Raw genomic sequence first — 19,780 nt, forward strand, 5'->3', positions numbered from 1 at the left:
CAAGAGGCAAATACTCTAAACGCCCTGTGAGTTTCCATCCTAATGAGACAAACCTAACTGGAGAGACTGCTGTGGGGAATGACATAGGTTTCTAGACAATGAGTTCCCTTAGGACAGTGGCTGGATTATTCATTTTTAAACTATTGGTGCCTAGCAGAGTGCCTGGATTATGTGTTTGCTGAATGGATGAGTGGTAACATTTCATATTAAGTGATGCATTAGTATTTTCAAAGTGATTTATTTTCCATGCATTAGCTCATCCTTGCAACTACTCCTACGTTACCCCTGGAAGGTAGGCAAGACTGTTTTACAGATGAGGTCACATAGCTGTAGGTTGGCTTTCAGACTCTCAATCCGTTGGCATTCTTACATACCTGTCTTACTGAGACTGCCCTTGCTAAAATATTCTGTCAAAGCCCTAAGAGATCTATATGGATTCAGATAGACATTGGTGGTTTCTGAATTTTGATCCTAAATTTGAAATAGACATATTCTTCGTCTAGGTCTCTCACTAATGGTATGATTTTGTGCTGTTTGCTAATCACTGTGGGTGTGTAGGTTTTTATTACATTTTAACTTAAACATAATTTAGGGGCTAACCTAGTAAACTGGTGAATCCCCAAGTAGTTTGTAGCAACTATTTCCTGATATAGATTTGGGATGATATACTATTGTACCTAATACAGTTTTTGGTAATTTCAATTAACTAGATTGTAGCTTTATGGCCCTAGTTCTTCAAGAAACACATGTTCAAACATTCTCCTTGCTTAATGAGATCCTTGTTCCTGTTGAACTTCTACGACCTTATTGGAAATCAATGATTGCTTCTGATCTTCCAAATGTAATGTTGAAAAGACCTAGATGAAATCACTATACAAAATGCTTTGAGATTGCAGGATGTGGAGAGCGTGCTGTCATTAAAATGAATGATTCTGCTTGGAGGTAAACCATATTTTCAGTCTGTATGTGTATTGTGCATGAGGGAATTTCTCTGTGCAGAATCATTTTCTCCAAATAATTCGCACGCTCACAGCACTCCTGGAAGCAGGTGACACCTAACTCCTGGGCGGCAGCTCTGCTAAAGCGAGCTTTCCTTTCCTAGCAACTGTTGCTAAGAGGGGCGTGGCTTCGGAGTCCGGAGAGGACGCGTTAAGCCGCCCCCCCCCGCCTTCGCGTAAACTACATTTCCCATGATGCACGAGGGTGGTCTCCGTAGTGACGCAGTAGGTGTCCACGGAGGGGGGAGGGGGGAGAGTGGAGGGGAGGCGGGGGCGGTGGCGGTGGCGGCGGCTGCGAGGAGGGGCAGCGCTCTCCCCGTGTCCCCGGCTTGCGCTCAGGCAGCTGCGGCCGCCGCCGCCATGTTGGCGTGAGAGGCGATGACAGGAGGCGGCTGCGGCGTTTGGGACTGAAAAGTGGAGGAGGAGGAGAGACAAAGCTCCGAGAGGAAACCATTCCTGGACTGAGGAGAGGGAGGACCCGGCCTCTTCCGGGGAGCGCCGAAGTCGGCGTCGGAGGGGAGGGGAAGGTGGCGACGGGGGGGAGGCGGAGGCCGGAGAGGAGCGCCGAGGAGCCGGAGGCGATGCGCCCCGAGCCCCGCTGCTGCCCCGAGGCGCCCGCGGCCTGAGCCCCGAGGGGCCGTGGGGTGTCCCGCGCGGCCCGAGCGCCCCGTGCCTCCCGCGTGCCGCCCCGGGCTTCCGCCTCGGCTCCCAACGAGTTAAATGCCCTTGAGCGCGGGTTTCCGCGGCCCGGCTCCCGGCTCCCGGCCCCGGCCCCGGCCCCGGCCCCGGCCAGCGCGAGTTGAGCTGTTTCCCCGGCGCGGCCGCCGCTCGCCGCTCGCGCGTCCATGTGTAGCCACATAGTTATCTGCGTGCATCCACGCCGGGGCATTTTCTTCCTGCTTAATGAGGACTTGACTGGGGAGCAAGTGTGAATCACTGCCGGGCTGGGAGAGGAGGAAGGCGGATTTAACCCCCTCCCACCCCGCTCCATGTCCGTGTGTCACTCGGCTGGGTCTACCTGGCGCGGCCGGTCCTGGGGCTGCTGCTGCTGCTGCCGCCGCCGCCGCCGCTGCTGCTGCCACTGACGACGACGGGGCTGCCGCTGCCATCCCGGGAGTCCTCTCCGGCCCCGGCCCCGGCCCCGGCCCCGGCCCCGGCCAGCCAGCTCCGGGGGCTTGTTCCTCTTCGCTCGGAACCTCGGCCAGGCCGCCGCTTGGGCTCTGAAATCACTTATTATTATTTTTTTTTTCTTTTTTGGAAAGCACATCAAGATCGTCAAGCTCGATTGCTGTAGCTTGAAGACTTCTGCTCTGTTTTTGTTTGTTGTTGTTTTTCCCCTGGTAAACATCTGGGTGTACATCAGACGGCAAGATGTCCAGTAATGTCCCGGCAGATATGGTAAGTGAAGGATAAGTTATGACACTCTGATTTAATTGTGGTTTCCAATCTTATTTAATCAGAAAGGATGCAGGCGTGGGGTGAAGAAGGTTTGCGGGGGGGGGGGGACTGTTGAGAAGCCACGGTACTGGGAGATTTGGAGAAGTTGGAGGTTCTGGTTTCCCCCCCACCCCCGTCTTAGGAAGTACCGGTTTTAATATGGCCTTTCTCGTTCGGTGGTGTTTTCTAAATCACTAAAGAATGAAGAATTAGGGGAAATGTGGCAGTGCAGCTCGAAGTGGAGGAAACATCTCCCCCTTTGCCAGGAGCCTTTGAACATTTGTATCTTAAAGCTTCTGAAAACGTCAGTGACAGTGGGCAGAGCTGAGGACGGGCGTCCCTACTACACACACAGGTAGAGAAATCGGAGTCTCGTTCCTGGGCACTGACGAGACCATTAACGCAGCGGATACAAACTTGATATTTTGGAGGGAAGGGACGTGTCTGTCCTCAAGAAAAAGTCTACTAGAATTTGCTGTGAGCTTTTTGAAATGTCTGGGTGGGCGACTATGGCAACTGAAATATTAAGGTTTTTTGGAATTTTCACAAATCCAGACTGATCGTCGTATATTGGGTGCTACTTCTGAATTGCCAGGACTTTTAGTACCAGATATTTAATAGTATTGCATCATTGGCCCTTTAAAAGCTAATAAAATACGTTAGTGAGCCTTGATCTCTGAATGTTGAGAACTTGAAACAAAAAGTACTCGTGTTTATTGGTGCTTTTCTTTCTGTTTCTAAAGGTTAATGTTTGTTAATGCTGTGAGTCTGTTGACTAACTGGAGCTGTGTAGGCTTACAGGGCTGGGAGGTGGTGGGTTTGTGTGAGTTGAAATGACACTTTGCAGTCCTAGGGACAAACATAATGCAATTAAACATCAAGGTTGATGACTTTGTTTATGAAACAATTGAAGTTAACATAACATTAGCATTTGAGTGTTCTGGTATTCCAGTGAAAAAACAAAATCGAACTTCGCTGATTAAATTTTAAAATGTCAGCTCTTTCTTTAGGAGCGAACCTCATTTACAGACCTAAAAACAAAGCTAAATGGCTGTAAAAGGCATATATTGACCTTGGTTTAATGCCATTTTGCTAAATGTGTGTTTGATTTACCATTTGATGTACTATTTTAATGTATAGGAACCACAGTGTTTTTTGTCTGTTGTGTGGCCACGCAGCAACTTAACACCCTCCTTCCTGAGTCTTAAAACTCTTGCATTGTCCCTTTAGTTTTCCCTTCCCTTCTGGTGTACACACAGGAGAATAGTCAGTCTCCTGCCCGATTAAGGATAGCCGGACAAGGTTTCCTCTACCCCACTCTTGAAGTTGTCTGGAAAGGTGTTTGGACTGAGCTGGAAAATGCTATTTCCTCTGTCTAATGAGTGTTTTTTGGGCTCATCGCTTCCAGCAAAGATTTATTCTCTAAAGTCTCCATTTTATATCATCATGCTCCATACAGGATATGTTCACTCTAAGTACTATTTATTCCGTCATAGAAATTGTAATGAAATGGATTTGTGTCATTTTAAAACAGTGCCACTACTTTCTTTAGGCCCAGTGCTGAAAGAAAAGCTGGAATGTGCGTAGCATCAGTTACAAATTGAAATGATTTGGGGAATACGGCTTCCAAGTCAGAGGGAAGGTTCTGAAGCTAATGTTCGGATCAGGGGAACAGGAAGTGGTGGCAAGTTTTTATCAATAGGCATAATTATAAAATATGACTATTTCTGTTTTAGACTGTATTTTAAGGCCTTGCTTGATTCAGTGGTGCTTTGAGATCCCTTGATTAAAGGTGATATGCAAGGGCAAAGCACTATTATGTAATAAACATATAATGCCCTGATGATGCTGTTTCAGAATGTATCTAATCTACAGCTCAGATTAGATTGTTCTGAGTATTTTTTTTATGTCTCATTTTCTAACTGCTCAACTTGTTGGAAGTCTTGAGGCTTTTTTCCCCTATGTCACAACCTCTTAAACCTACATTTGCTATTACTTACATTGCATTTTTGTTTAAAAAGTGCCTTTATTTGATAAGTGCCTACAGTTCTCAACTTTTTGAGATATAACATGGTAAGTATTGGTTAGCTGCTGAATGCTTTGTATTTCTTAAACTCTTCATATCAATAATTGACAGTTTGCATTTACATTAATGACTTAAAGTGAGAACAGTTTCACCACTTTGAATCTTTAACAGCCTTAGCCTCCCTACCCCCACCTCCTTCCACAAGCTGACATTTCTTTTGCAACGGAACTCCAAATTGATCAGGATACAGTACTCTTGCAAGTATGAATACATACATTTTTGCAAAGTGTGGTAAAATGTTCAAGTTTCTAAGTGGTGACAGCTAATCTGTCTTATGTAGAAACCAATGTTACGCTCTTTTACATGTTAATGGTGCTTGTCCTTGTGTAGGAAAATCCTAGTTGGGAGATGGGGTAGGGCAGTGAAATTATAACCTCTGTTATTTTTTCATCAGAGAGAAGTCATTCTTGAGCTATAGTAACTGCTAAATCAACTGATGTTTTTGGTAAAGTCTTCATATGGCAATTATTTTGACTGACTTTGAAATAGATTTTTTAGCATCTTTTTTGTTTTGTCAATATAACTCACATTTCAAGTTTATTTGTAAACATTCAGTAAATTTTTGTGTTTACCATAAGGAGTCTCTTTTTTTATAATCCAAATTTAGCAAGTTGATCTTTTTGGAGGGGGAGTGGCACCCCTAGTGAATGGATTTGCTATACCCTTGAAAAAAAATGTAGTTGGTACTTTAGCAGTTAACATTCTGTAAATATGTCCTATAACTAAGTGTATTTACATAAAATACTGTTTTCTCTTTTGCTAAAACTGATGGAGTTTGAACTAGGAGGTATACTAACATTCCAGTGTAATAACTTATTTGTGAAAAAAATCTAAAAATATCTGAACAGAATGTCATTGTAATACATTGTATTTAAATGATTCATTTCCTTTATTTTTTTTTCCCAGCCCAAATCATAATTCATGATGGGGCACTATTTATTGTTAATAATTGTAGGATGAATTATGTTAATGATTGTAGATTTTCTGTAATAAAATGTTTACTCTTTCTGTTAATAGTAAGTCGTCAGGTTGGGTAGATAAGGTGATAATTTTGTTTTCTGGACCAGGAAAATTATCAAGTAAATAATTTATAAAAGTATTACAGAAAACATTTGAGTTACTATTTAGAGCTTTGGACTAAAGTTATATTTTATGTTATCTATTGAATTGAAAGTCCTACCTAAGAAAAAAATTGACAGGGTGAGAATAATAGCAAAGCAGTTTGGTATTTAAAACATTTTAGTTCATAAAACAGTTAAAAGCCCTCTATCTTTTTAAGCTATTAATATAGAAACTGTAATAGATACAACAATTTTTAGTCTGGGGTTAAATAAGATAATGATAATTTGAGTTTTTTTCTGTGCTTAATGATTATTTTTACTGTAATGTTTTATCTCTTTTATTTGTGGAGAAATATGGGAGCCCTCTGGTGGACAGGAAATTACTAAAATGAATTTCCTTTCAAAGTGAACTTTTATCACTTTTCCAACTTAAGTAAAATGACAAATGTAGAGTATACCAGGGGAAGATGTCGTACTAGAAAAAGGTCCAGAGGAGAGAAAATTTTTAATTTTGAAGAAAGAGTATGTTCTAGTGCCCCAAATGTTCTCTTACAGCTTCTTTTAATTTTTCTTTCTCTTGCTGAAGCTCTTATTTGAAGTATAAGAGGGGAGGTTTTATGAAGCTAAAGAGTAGAATAAGTACGTTTACATATATACGTATGTGATGATGAATAGTTTAATAAATATTTTATCTCAAATGGCACATTCTTCTAAATTGTGTTACTTGAATATGTCTTACATTTGGTGTTCTGAGTTAGACATTTTTCATTAAGAAAACAAAAGACAGTTTACCTCAGCTTTGAATGCCTTTTCCTTTCTGGCTCTAAGTCCTCCTCTAGCTCATGTCTCTCTCCTGTGAAAACTGCTTTTAGTTCATTTCTAGCCCTCAAGTGTGAACCGTTTTCTGTCAGTGTGCTTGCAGTTCTTCTTATACAATGTCAGATTTATATGGATTTGTGTCTTATATTACATCTCTCGTGATTATTTATTTATTTACGATAGTCACACAGAGAGAGAGAGAGAGAGAGAGAGAGAGGCAGAGACCTAGGCAGAGGGAGAAGCAGGCTCCATGCACCGGGAGCCCGACGTGGGATTCGATCCCGGGTCTCCAGTATCGCGCCCTGGGCCAAAGGCAGGCGCTAAACCGCTGTGCCACCCAGGGATCCCTCTCGTGATTTTTTAAAACAGAATAGACGTTTAAAAGCCAATGAGTGATTTTCTTGACTCATGGAGCAGTATTATTATTCTGTTACTTAGAGAAAAAGTAAATATTGTCCCATACTACTACTACTACTAATTATAGCGTTAAATATGAAGTGTATGATGTCTGCTTCTGTTATTACTTTGAATATGAAAAAATGTATTTTTAATAGTAAAGCTTGAAATTCTTTTAAATTAGTGGTCAGTGATGGCTCTAATTTTCTAAATTAGAACACGGAACAGCAAATGTATTTTAGCAAATGAAGTATATCCTTCTTAAATATATTCTTTAAGAATTCCTCTCATTCTAGGGGAAAAAAAACTGAAGGTGACTATAGAATTCATGGTAACTGGAGTCCCTGAGGAATGTCATTCTGAAACAGTAAATTTTCTGAATACATGAAGGTTATTTTGGAAATATCCCTATCTAATAAGTTGGACCGCTGTCCTATTGGAACGTAATATACTGCACATACTTTAACTTCTTTTTGATGACCTAAAGCCATCATTTGGATAATATTGATTCAGTTCAGTGTGCATTCTTTGCTGAGTATTTCTCTGTGTAATGTTCCATAAGCTACAACTTCAAACCCTGAGCACCTAATATAGACTGTGAAGGTTTATGCCTCTTCACTAGGTCAGTAATTTATAAAGTGACGTGAGGCAAGTCAATTGAGATGTGAGAATACAAATATTATAATTTCTATTTATTTATTTAGTACTCCATAAAGGGGGAGGAATTAAGCTTTCGTATTACTATATGGATTGGTTCTGAGCCTTTTCTAGGTCCACATCCAGATGATCACAATGAGTGTGGTTTGCTGAGGGACCATGTGGGAGTTCTGTAATGTGGAGGCTAACAGCAGCACCATGACTTTCTCAAAGTTTTTGTGGTCTTTCTGTTACAGTGTATTATTTAGTAACTTTAAAAAAGGCTTTAAAAAAAAAGGCTTTTAAAAAAAATCTGTGATACCTTGAATTCAGATGGGGAGCAGAGGTTCACTCAAAGTATTTAAAGGAGCAATAAAAATAAAAGGAGTTGTAGAACTCAAAGCTGAATTACACATTTCTGTTTCACAAAAGATGAATATTATAGATGCTGATATTTTACCTGATGACAAGAAGCTATCAATATCATGCTACCAAAAAAAAAAAAAAATATCATGCTACCTAGGAGATATTTTTGAGAAAACAAACACGAGGTTGTCTCTACATGGCAAAGTCGACATTTTAATCAATAAGTGAGAAAGTATTTGCTTTTCAGAAGCAACAAATGTTATGGAGAGAACATTTTGAAACATGTTTAGACACTTCCAGTCTGTTGAAAAATCTTACACTGAATTTCAGTGGACTTTGGACCCATTTGTTAGAAACCTAAAAACCCATTTTACTGAGCTTGCAAAAAATATCTGACTGACATCAGGAAAAATAAAATGTTTATAACATTGACATCTGGCAACTGACTTTTAACAAAAACTTGTGAATATTTGGTGATAGAATAGAAAAGTGATATGACTTAGTAAGCCAGTAAGTGACATATTCTTATATAAATGTCTGTGCATCCTTGTGAACTAAGTTTTTCAGTTATGACTTAAGCAGTTCTTAAAACAAAGTGTCACAATTCACTGAACTTCACAAATTAGGAAAGCAAGATTTTAAAAAAATAGAGACCTATTGAATACCAGTGCTCTCACTAAAATGTTAATAGTAATAGCATTTTTAGAGATTACAAGATTAAAACAAATTAATATTTAACATAATTAATAGTTAAAATTTAAACAATATTGTAATCTTTTAATTTTTATTTTAGTATTTGTTTTATAATATACATAAAATAGGATTTACAAATGAATATACATAAATTGAAGGTATATGCTCAAGTATTTGATAGTTGGGATGTTCAATCAAAAAAAATCTAGGTATGCCTGGGTGGCTCAGTCAGTTAAGCATCTGACTCTTGATTTCAGCTCAGGTCATGATCTCAGGGTTCTGAGATCAAGCCCCTTGTCAAGCTCCCCATTCAGCCAAGAGCCTGCTTGAGATTCTCTCTCTCCTGCTGCCCAACCCCCCAATTCCCCTCCCTGTGTTCGTGCTTCTCTCTCTAAAATAAACAAATCTTTAAAAAAAAACTTTTTTTTAAAATTCAGAAGCCATTGCATAAGGTGACGTCAGATTTCTGAGCATTTTAAGTTCTTGTGTTTGATATTTAGTTTTAATGTCTCCTGCCTTATTGAATAGTTACATTTTTCTGTGGTCAGTATGCCTACCTATCCCTCTCTAAGCATTTATTTACAGTTACTGATTCTAATCTTCTATGGGTATGGAAACTAGATTTTTAAAAATTATTGAAGTATGTTAAAAATATCAGATGGTGTCCAAATAGGATTTTCAGGAGTTACCCTATAGTAAAGTGCATGATCTTTGTTGCATGGACTTCATCATGTCTTTTTGGTTGCTTAGAGTTCTGTTTACTTGAAGCACTTATTTTCTAGCTCTTAACTGTGTTTTTCAGAGATACAGATTTTTAATAGTGAAGAACTAGACAGATGATTTAAAAAATAAAATTTCCTGTATAGCTTTCTTTTGAGCGCATAGGAGAGAGAAGGTAATATTTATTGTGTACTTGCTATACCAGGCAGCTGCCTTGGCATTTTCCATGAGAACACTTCATTTAATCCTCACAGTGACCCTGGGTAAATATAGTTGGTATATAGATAAAGAAGTTGTTACTGCCTACCAGAAGACCACCAGGAAAGCATCTGTAGTGAAACAAATTAGGTTAATGACTTTCTGTAGCAAGGAAGAACCCATGCCTGAGGAACCAAGGGGGGGAGCCTCAGTAACAGGAAATGCGAGAAGTTTGGGGTAGATTTGGGTTGTGCTGAATGATTCTAATGAGAAACGGGGGGGGGGGGGGGCGCAGGGGGAGGTTATGGAGACTGGCTTCATTCAGATTGTAACCCATTGACCATGAGGTGGAGGTGAGTTTAGTAATTGAATCTGTCAGCAGTCTTTGTTTAGGAGGCAGGACAGATGAGGGGGCCTGGGGTAGATATTCATAATTTTGGAACTCTAGTGTGGCTGTGGGAGAAATTTTGTTGCCTGTTGGTCTTTTGGCCTTGTTTGGGTCTTTTAGAGACACCACAGTGTGATTATCAGCAGAACTGAGTTTTACCTCCTCACAGTCTAGGTTTAGAGAGGATAAAGGAGATCACAGAGCTAGTAAAAAGTAGAGCCAGGTAGGAATTTGGGTCAAATGGTAATAGTGATAAACATGCTAAGGCCCTTTCCCCCTACCATACCTGAGCAAACATGGCTAAATCCATCAGGTAGAATACCTTAGATTCCTTGCTCCAGGCTGCTCCACCACCGATTGATCTGAGCTATCCTGCTGGTAAAGTAGACATGATGCCTATATTATACATCTTTGCAAAATACTATGTAACCTCTGAGTCGGAATGATTTTAATGAGCATGAATTGTCTTATTAATTGCTAGAATTAAAGGGAGTTTTCTTTAAACTTGTTGGAACTTTGAGTCTTTATAGGATGTATACATGTATATAATAGTACAGTAGAATTTTTTCCTATAAACTTAACCACTTTAAATGTAGAAACTATTATTGTTTTATATATCTAACACAGATTTTAAATGAATTCCGTGCTTTCAGAGTATTTTGTTTTTGTTTTAATTCTCTAGCTACTTATGTATGCTGCAAAATTTCCATTGATTTAAATCCAGTAGCATTTTTTTATGATCTAAATAAAATATATATGTGGGCAATTTTCTATAACTAGATTTTGAGAAGAAAATGTTCTTTTTGCTGATGAAAATTGTTAGACATTTTATCTTTTGTTTATGAACTTAAATTAAGATGGCAATTCATTGTGTCTAGACAACATGTTCTCATGATCTATGTTCGGTTTTCCTTACCTTCATTTAAACTTAGTGTTTTTACCTTAGAAATATTGCTTTTATATGCTTTTTTTCATTTAGTTGTATATTCATGAACAACTATTCGTACAAATAAGTGTGGAACCATATTACAAATTTGAACTGATTCTGATAGATATACATAAGTTGCTTAGCTAATTTCCATACCCATGGACATTGAAAACCTATTGTAAACAGTGATATAATACATATTTTAAAACACATCTCTATGCCTTGCCTGATTCTTTTTCTTTTCTTTTTTTTTTTTAAGATTTATTTATTTGAGCAAGAGAGAGAGCATATGTGCCCAGCGGGGAGAGGGGTGAGGCAGAGGGAGAGAATCTCAAACAGATTTTCCACTGAGCATGAAGCTAGCAGCTCTGCTGAATATTGGGATCCTGAAATCATGAGCAGAAATCAAGTGTCTGATGCTTAACTGACTAAGCTACCTAGGCACCCTGTCTGATTATTTTCTTAGGATAAAATTCTTAACAGTGTAGTTGCTGTGTGTTAGATATGTGTTAAAATTTGGGGAGGAGGAGGAATACATTTTAACTAACTTCAAAGCATCTTTGAATTTCTGGATAATCTTTTTTATGCATTGTCTTGTCAATATGCTACATTATATTTCATTTATGATGTTTGCATTTTTGTTCATGAAAAAGATCGACTAGTAAATATTTAGTTATCAAGCTTATGATGTCTTCATAAAATGAGCTGGGAAACGGTTTTTTTATTATTTGGAATAAAAGATTGTGAAGAGTTATCTTACTCATAAATATTTGGAAGAATCACTGGTGAAGCCATCTGGAGTTTTTTTGTGGGGATTGTTAAATCTATTTCATATATATCTATGTCTATATATATGACTATTCACATTTCCTGTTACTTTTGTGTCAATTTTGACAAGCTTTTATTTTTTTTTAAGTAGATTTGTCTATTTTATCTAAATTTTCTAATTTGGTTTACAGTTTTTACACATTATCTTTTTTATTTTGATGTTCATAGTATCTAGTGATATTGCTTTTTTTTGTTTTTAAGATTTTATTTATTTATTCATGAGAGATAGAGAGAGAGAGAGAGAGAGGCAGAGACACAGGCAGAGAGAGAAGCAGGCTCCATGCAGGGAGCCCGATGCGGGACTCGATCCCAGGACTCCAGGACCACGCCCTGGGCCGAAGGCAGGTGCCAAACCACTAAGCCACCCAGGGATCCCTTGATATCTGCTTTTTAAATTTTATTGGTATTTTGTGCTCTTCTTTGTCTTGATCAGTTTTCAGAGAGCCAGTTTTCATATTTAAAACATTCTTTATTAATTGGTTCTGGTTTTAGCTTTATTTCTTTCCTTCTAGTTTTCTTTAAAATTTAATTTGCTGTTCTTTTTCATGTTTCTTGAGATAGATAAATCATTGACTATCTTTATTATCTACTTATCTACTTCTTTTTTTTAAGGTATGCATTTAAGTTTATGCAATTCCCCTGTAAATGCAACTTTAGCTGGATCTCACAGGTCTCATGTATCATATTTTTATTTATCACTCAATTCAAAATATTTTAGAGTTTCCATTGTGGGTTTTTGGATCTGTGGGTTATTTAGAAATAATATAATATCTAGACATTTGGGGATTTTGTCACTACTTTTTTTGTTATTGATATCTAGCTTAATACAACTGTGGTCTAGAATTATTCTGTGATTTTATTTGTGAGCAATTCACTGACACTTGCTTTATGGTCAGTTTTTAGAAAATTGAGTGTGCTGTGCTTAATGTCACTTAAGTCAAATTTATTAATCATGTTCAAATTCATTATATTGCTGACTTTTTTGTCTCTTTTTTCACTCAATTGAGAGAAGTGTATAAAATTTCTCCAACTGTATTCTTTTAGTCCTCTCAAATTTGCCTTATATTTCTTGAGGCTAAATTATTGACTACAAATAAATGTACAAGTGTATCTTCCTATTGGATCAATCATTCTATTGTCATTGTCTCTAGTAGTAATCTTTTCCTTAAAGCTTTTTTTCTTTTTTTTTCTTTTTGGATGTAGTATACTTTTCTTTTGACTTCTCTTTCCATCTTTTTTTCTTTAAAACCTTTCTTTGTTCTTAGAGATAAGATGAATCTCTTCAAATATCATATAGTTGGGTTTTGTTTTTAATTAAACTTGATAATCTGTGTTGTTTTATATTTAATTGCTTTAGTACATTTTTGGGGCTTAAATTGACCATTTTGCAATTTGTTTTCTACTTCTACTTCAGCCCTTCATAACATCTTCCCTCATTTCTTACTTTCTTTTGGATTGATCAAACTCCCTTCCCTCCCCCCCACAATATTTTCTCTTAGCTTGTTTGTTGTAAATTCTTTTATTATCTCAGTATAAATTACAGTATAAATCTTTGACTTGAACCTACCATAACTACTTCCCTTACTACTTCCAGAAGAATGGAAAGGCCTTAAATCACATTGCTTTCTTATATGTTTTGTTTTATTTTAAATCTCCAAAGATATCATTATAATTGCTGTTGAGATAATAGTAACAGTAGTAGTAGTAATCATAATAGTGTTGTTATTAAAATAGCCATTAATCATTTCACATTGTCCTCACATTTACCCTTCATTTTTTCTTTTCTTTTCTTTTTTTAAATTTTATTTATTTATTCATGAGAGACAGAGAGAGGCAGAGACACAGGCAGAGGGAGAAGCAGGCTCCACGCAGGGAGCCTGATGTGGGACTCATCCTGGAACTCCAGGATCACGCCCTGGGCCCAAGACAGATGCTCAACCGCTAAGGCACCCAGGCGTCCCTCATTTCTTCATGTTTGTTTTGTTTTACTGTATTTACCTCTGGGTCATTTTCCTTTGATATAAGGAACTCCCTTTAGTATTACTTTCAGTGCAGGTTTTCTGGTCATAAATTCTCTGTCTTCATATGCCTTAAAAATGTATTTGTTTTACCTTCATTTTTAAGGGGTCTTTTCTTTCTGTCCCACTGTTTCTGTTAAGTCAGCCTTTGGTTTTACTGTTGCTTCTTTGAAGTTAATGTGTTTTCCTTGGACTGTGTTTAAGATTTTCTCTGTCTTTGATTTTCAGCAGTTTTACTATTATGTGCTTAGGTATGGCTTTTATTATAGTTGTCCTGTGTAGAGTTTGTAGAGCATCTTGAGTCTATGGCTTGTTATCTTTTGTCACTTCGGGAATTTTCTTAGTGGTTTTCTTTAAATATTGTTTCTATCCAGTTCTCTTTTTTCCTTCTGAGACCCCAGTTATATGTATGTTAGATCATTTTATAGTTTCTACCCCACCCCACTCTGTATTCGTTTGGATATTTTTTTCTGATTTCAAGTTCACTTACCATATCTTCTCTGTCCAGTGTCCAGTTATACCCAGTTATTGAGTTCTTAATTTCAGTTTTTGTTTTCAGGCCCAAAGTTTATACAGGTTCAAATTCTCATAAATGTTTTCATCAATTTTCTTGAGTATATTAATTATTGTTGCAATGTTCCTATCTGATGACTCTGATACCTAGATTACCTGTGAGCCTATTTATGTTGTCTGGTTTTTGATCATTTGATCCGTTTCTCTGGAACACCTGGTAATGTTTTATTAACATTGTGATGAAAAATTATAGAGAATCTGAATGAAGTTATCTTTCTCCAGGTAGGCTTATTATTTTCTGGCAGGCAGTTAGAAAAACATTGGTCACTTTGATTCATCAGTGATTGATATAACATCGGGCTAAATTCTGGGGGCTATCAGGAAATTTAAATAGTCTTACTCCTAGTGTATGGCCCCTCTATGGTCTCACTTGAAAGTTTGGAGTAATTATCAAGACGCTTCTTTTTTGGCAAGCTATGGCAATTTTAAGTACAGTTGACCTTTGAACAACACAGATTTGAGCTGCACAGGTCCACATACAGATTTTTGTAGTATAGTACTGTAAATACATTTTCTTCTTCCTTGTGATTTTCTTTTTATTTTAAGAATATACATAGAATACAAATAATTTACAAATTATGTGTAATTTATAAATTATGTGTAACATTGACTGTTCATATTACTGGTAAGGCTTCTGGCCAACAGTGGGCTATTAGTAAAATTTTGAGGTAATCAAAAGTTATATACGGATTTTTGACTGCACAGGGATTGGCACCCCAACCTCCACATTGTTCAGGGTCACCTGTATTGTGAGGTTGTTGAAAGCCCTGCTTAACTTTTTATTTAGTCTCTTTGCAACATCTTTTTTACTGTTTTTTCCTGCACTTCAGTCCATGTTGTATATGATTCAGCACATTTCTGGAGAGCAAAAACTGAGCAGAATGTTGGGTTTGTTCTTTGAAATTTTATCTGAGATCCTCAATTCCTGGCTGCCTTGGTAGTAATAGAATCCAATTTTTGTCTTCCCAATCCAGTGTGACTGATATAAACTCCAGGATACTGCTTTCTACTTGGCCTTTAGGCTTTGTACTGGTAGTTGGCAAATAACCCAAGGGAAAAAAGTGGAGATCTCAGTGTGTTTCCCTTCTCTGTGGGCTTTTAGCCCCTGATGTCCTGACTTTCTTGGTTTCTCTCTCTATGCCTTCAAATAGCTGGGTTTGTTTGCTTTGTGTTTTATCTCACTTTTATAATTGTTTTCAGTGGGAAATTTTGTTGATACTGCTATTCTTTCATAGTGTGGCTAATTGTTTTTGTTTTTTGGTTGTTTTTTTTTTTTTTTATGCAATTTTGGCTATACACTCACCGGTTCTCTCCTTCATATTCTAATAGTAGCTAAGTATAGCTACAATTAAAGTATGGTATTTACCATGCCGCCATCAGCCAACTCCTAGATGTCACTTAAGTCAGACATGTAGGAGTCATCTTTGAATCCTCTTTGTCCCTCCCCCCCAGATCCAGTCCATTGCAAAATATATCTGAAATCTATCAACTGCTCTTCATCTCCATACCACCACTCTAGAGCAAGTATCATCTCTCTCTCCTGGACTACTGCATTAGTCTTGAAATTCATTCTTCTCCTTCCTTCCATTCACATTCCCTTAAATACATTTTCTAAAAATAGCTTGAGTGATGTTTAAAAGGCATAAATTGCATTATCTTTCCTGTCTGAAAAAGAGAAAACTTAAGCAGCTTTCCACTGAAGAATAAAGTCCCATAGAATAAAGTCACAAAGCCTTACCATGGACCTTTAGAGTCATCATCTGGCTCTTGCCTGTCCCTCAGATCTTCTCTCATTTGGCTTAATGACGCTTCAGTGATACTGAGTTCCTCAGTTCCTCAAATAAGCCACAAGCTCTTTTCTACAGCTAGGCTAAGTCTTTGCACATTTTAATCCCAATTTAATCCTAAATCCTTTTAGGATTTTGCACAATTTATTCTATTATTGCACAATAATCCTTTTGCACAATTTAATCCTAAAACAGTTAGTAGTATACTTCTATGCTCTCTGTATATGGCTAATACCTTCTTATTTTTTTCTGTCCGGGGAAGATACTTCCTGACCATATCTAAGTTGAATTCCCTTGCTCTCTTGGTTTATGCCTCTGGACTTACTAGCTTCCTCCATAAAACTTGTCACATTATGTGATTCATTTGTTTGTCTTTCCCAGTAGACCATAGATAGAGTCTATGAAAGTAGATATATGTCTTTCATTTGTCACGATAAATAGTATCTAGTATGTATGGTGCTTTTTGTATAGCAAGTTCTTTGTTAATTATTGTGGATTAAAGGTATAAATGACTATTATAACACTGTACCAAGCTTATTACTTGAGAGATTTAATCCTCCAAGAAAACTCTCAGAACAAGCCTGTCATGTAGGTAGGTTCTTGTGTTAGCTGTATTTTATTGATAAGGAAAGTGAGATTTAAGATGTTTCGTAATTTTCCTGAAGCTACCAGTTAGATGGGCTTTTTTGTCTTCTTGGGTTGTTTTTTACTTTTTTAACTTTTGGACCATTTCTACCTTGCTTACTGTCACATCTTCTTCACTATATCTTAAAGCTAATTGCTGTGATTAAACTAATATTCTGGTATTTTAACTTAAGCTTTTTGCCTTTGCTTAACATTTAATAATAGCTAAAATATCAGAAGATAAATAAGAAATTTATAATGGAATTTGAGAAAGTGTTAAGAGGACTTAAATGCTTGAAGTGGTGGATTTTCAGTGTGGCTATCAAGTATGGTGAGTGATTTTTCAAGCTATGAAATCTCTTATTTTGTGACTGTAAATAAACTTACAATTACACATATTTGAATATATTATATATATTAAATACACATTTGAGGAAAAATTTTGAGTCTTTTATACTTGAAGGACTATTTAGTTATATAGGTTTTTTTTTAACACTCCAAATAATAATAAAATTTCCACGTTAGATCTCATTTTATATCTATACTTATCAGTCTGTTGTAATAACCCTGCCTTTTTTATTTCCTTGCATTATTCATTCAGTTAATCAGCAAGTATCTGTTGAGCATATGCTATGTGCCAGGCACTGTTTTAATCTTTGGTGTACAGTGGTGAATGAAACAAAGTTCCTTCCCTAATGGAGCTTACATTTAAGTAGTAGGGAGATAGGCGTTAAATAAATAAGTAAAATGTAGAGTATTTTAGATGTTCTAAGTACAAATAAAGCAAGAAAGGGGGTTACAGAGTGCTGAGTATGCCTGTGTTGTCCAGTTTTAAGGATTGTGTTCAGGGAAGAGCTCACTAGGATGATTATATGGATCTGAAGGAGATGGGGAACAAGCCATCCAGATATCTTAAGGAATCACATTCCAGGCTGTGGGAGTACTGCCTCTTTTGATTTCTTTGTCATTTTCCCGTTTGTCTCCACTGTTTTCTTCTGCCAGTCCTTACCTTACATTGTTGTGTTTCTCATGGTTTTTGTTTTCTTTCCTTCTGTGGGAACTAAATGATTACCTCCCTCACAATTTTTTTGCAACAAACATTTATTGGATTCCATTGTGCCAGATAGATCCTGTCAATAGAGCCGATCGCTTTTCTCTAGTGTCTCTCAAATCACTTTTTTCTTCTTTATTTCCACTACTTTCAACCAGGTCTTCATCCAGACATTGGTCCCCTTTATCACCACTATCTGCCTTTCACTCAGGTTTGTCTTTTGAAAACACAGATCTCATCTATTTTGACTATTCTGTTTAATAATGGCTGGCTATCACTTACAGACCAATCCAGGCCAAGCTTCTTAAGGTGGTGGCATTAAGGCTCTTAGCAGTTGGCTTCAATCCATCCTCATCTCTTGTTTTTACCCCCTTGTATGTATCCTGTGTTTGAGTTGTGATGAACCCCTTGCTTGCCATACATTTTTCTGTTAACTTTTATGCTTCTGTCTTTCAACCCTTTTTAGGCTTCTCTTCCTTCCTAGAATGCATTGTTTTTCCCCTTCTTGCTCCATTGTACCTGAGACTTGTTCTGAATTGCAATGCTAATTCTTTGGTAATATTTTGTAACTTTGTCAGGCACTCAGTCACCATAAGTATAGCACCTACTGGAGGTCCCAAAACAAGTGACAATTGAGGCAAAGCTGCCTTCTAGGAGGGACCAAGGGAAAATAGCCAGAATTTTTTCCGTCAAGGGTTGGCAGCAGTGTAAAGCACCAAGTCCAGAGAGATGGGGCTTAAATCCTGTTTAGGTCTTAGTGCCTTTGGTTCTGAGTCCAGAGATTTCTAGGTAGTGGTGAGTCTCAGCATTTCTTGCTGTGCCATCATAACACCAGATGAACAAGGCCAAGTCTACAGAAAAGCTAGGTAAAAGGATTGAACCCTAGCTAATTGGGCTGGAATAAATGTTATTACCTCTACTCTAGTACTTGTAAATATTTTCAGGAAAAATTATTTCCTTCACTAGACAATCTACTCTTTGAGGACAGAGAGAAGCCTTATCTTACTCATCTTTCTATACTCCTGTACCTAGCACAGTGCCTATTATGTAGAGAACACTTAGTGAATGTCGATTGAGCACTGCAGCTTTGTCCAATAGAACTTTCTGCATTGATCAAAATGTTCTTATCTGTGATGTCCAGTAAGGTAGCCACTGGCTTCATATGGCTTTGAGCACTTGTAAGGTGGTTAGTGTGACTGAGGAACTAAATTTTTAAATTAACTTAAATGTAAATAGCTATGTGTGGCTAATAGCTACTATACTGGACAATACAGGTACGCGGTTATATACAGTTTGCATAATTAATTCTCTTAGCGGGTTAAAAAGATCTCTGGTGTTCCCCCCCCTTCTTTTTATTTTGGCTTATCTTCCAAGTGGTCCCAAGTTGCTAATCTTTTGGTTTTATTTTTTGTGATTTTTCTGTTCTCTCAGTGTCAGCATTCATTTTTTGCTATTATCATTATGTATACAGTCATCAGCCTTTCTTTTAACTTTTTGGATTTTAGTCTAAGTAGCATAGAAAGATATGTAATCAAGCTTAGAGCATTCTCTTAAAAAAGAGCAAATAGTGTAGGAACCTAGGAGTCATCTTTGACTTCTCTTTAACCCCAATAAGAATGCAAAATTAGCCCTCAGGAAAGAAGAGAGGGCTAAAAATATAGATTAGTGTGCACATTCAATTGAAGAAAAAAAATGTATTGATATGAGATTACACGAATTCACCAAAGGAGTGGGGAGACAGCCCTAAAGCACAATGCCTCTGTTTTGAGATAGGAGAATTTAAAAAGTGAGAAAAAGAACAGAGCTATAGGAAAAAAATTTTTTGTTTGGCTATCGTGAAAGCCATGCAAGGAGAAACTCAAAGAGGAATAGTGATGGGCAACAACAGATATTGCAGGGAGGTGAAGAATAAGGACAAACTAATGTCCTTTTGGGTAATGTGGTGAAGGCTAAATGGATCTTAACACATTGTCAAGTATTTCAATGGAGTCAAAACAGTGTTTTCCTTATAATTCTTCCATATTGAAGTGCTAGACATAGAAGGATTCAATATGGTCACTTTTTTGAAGTCATAACTAATTTTTAGTTTCTATGTTCACATCTACCTTTTCTCAACCCTTTCTATCTTTCAAAATGTTTTGCTTTGCTGCTGTATAATCTGGACAGGCATTAA

At 37.4% G+C, this 19,780-nt stretch overlaps 1 protein-coding gene across 1 annotated transcript in view; it reads left to right on the forward strand.

The window, feature by feature from the left end:
- Window positions 1-1,259: 1,259 nt before the first annotated feature.
- The window catches only part of UBL3 (ubiquitin like 3), a 69,238-nt gene continuing 50,717 nt past the window's right edge, over window positions 1,260-19,780 (forward strand). Inside the window, exon 1 of the mRNA XM_072795598.1 lies at window positions 1,260-2,396. Coding sequence (XP_072651699.1) covers window positions 2,370-2,396 — 27 coding nt within the window. The 5' untranslated portion in view covers window positions 1,260-2,369. The remainder of the gene's footprint in view (window positions 2,397-19,780) is intronic.

Source organism: Canis lupus, chromosome 24 (genome assembly GCF_048164855.1).
Source record: "Canis lupus baileyi chromosome 24, mCanLup2.hap1, whole genome shotgun sequence".
Lineage (NCBI taxonomy): Eukaryota > Metazoa > Chordata > Mammalia > Carnivora > Canidae > Canis > Canis lupus.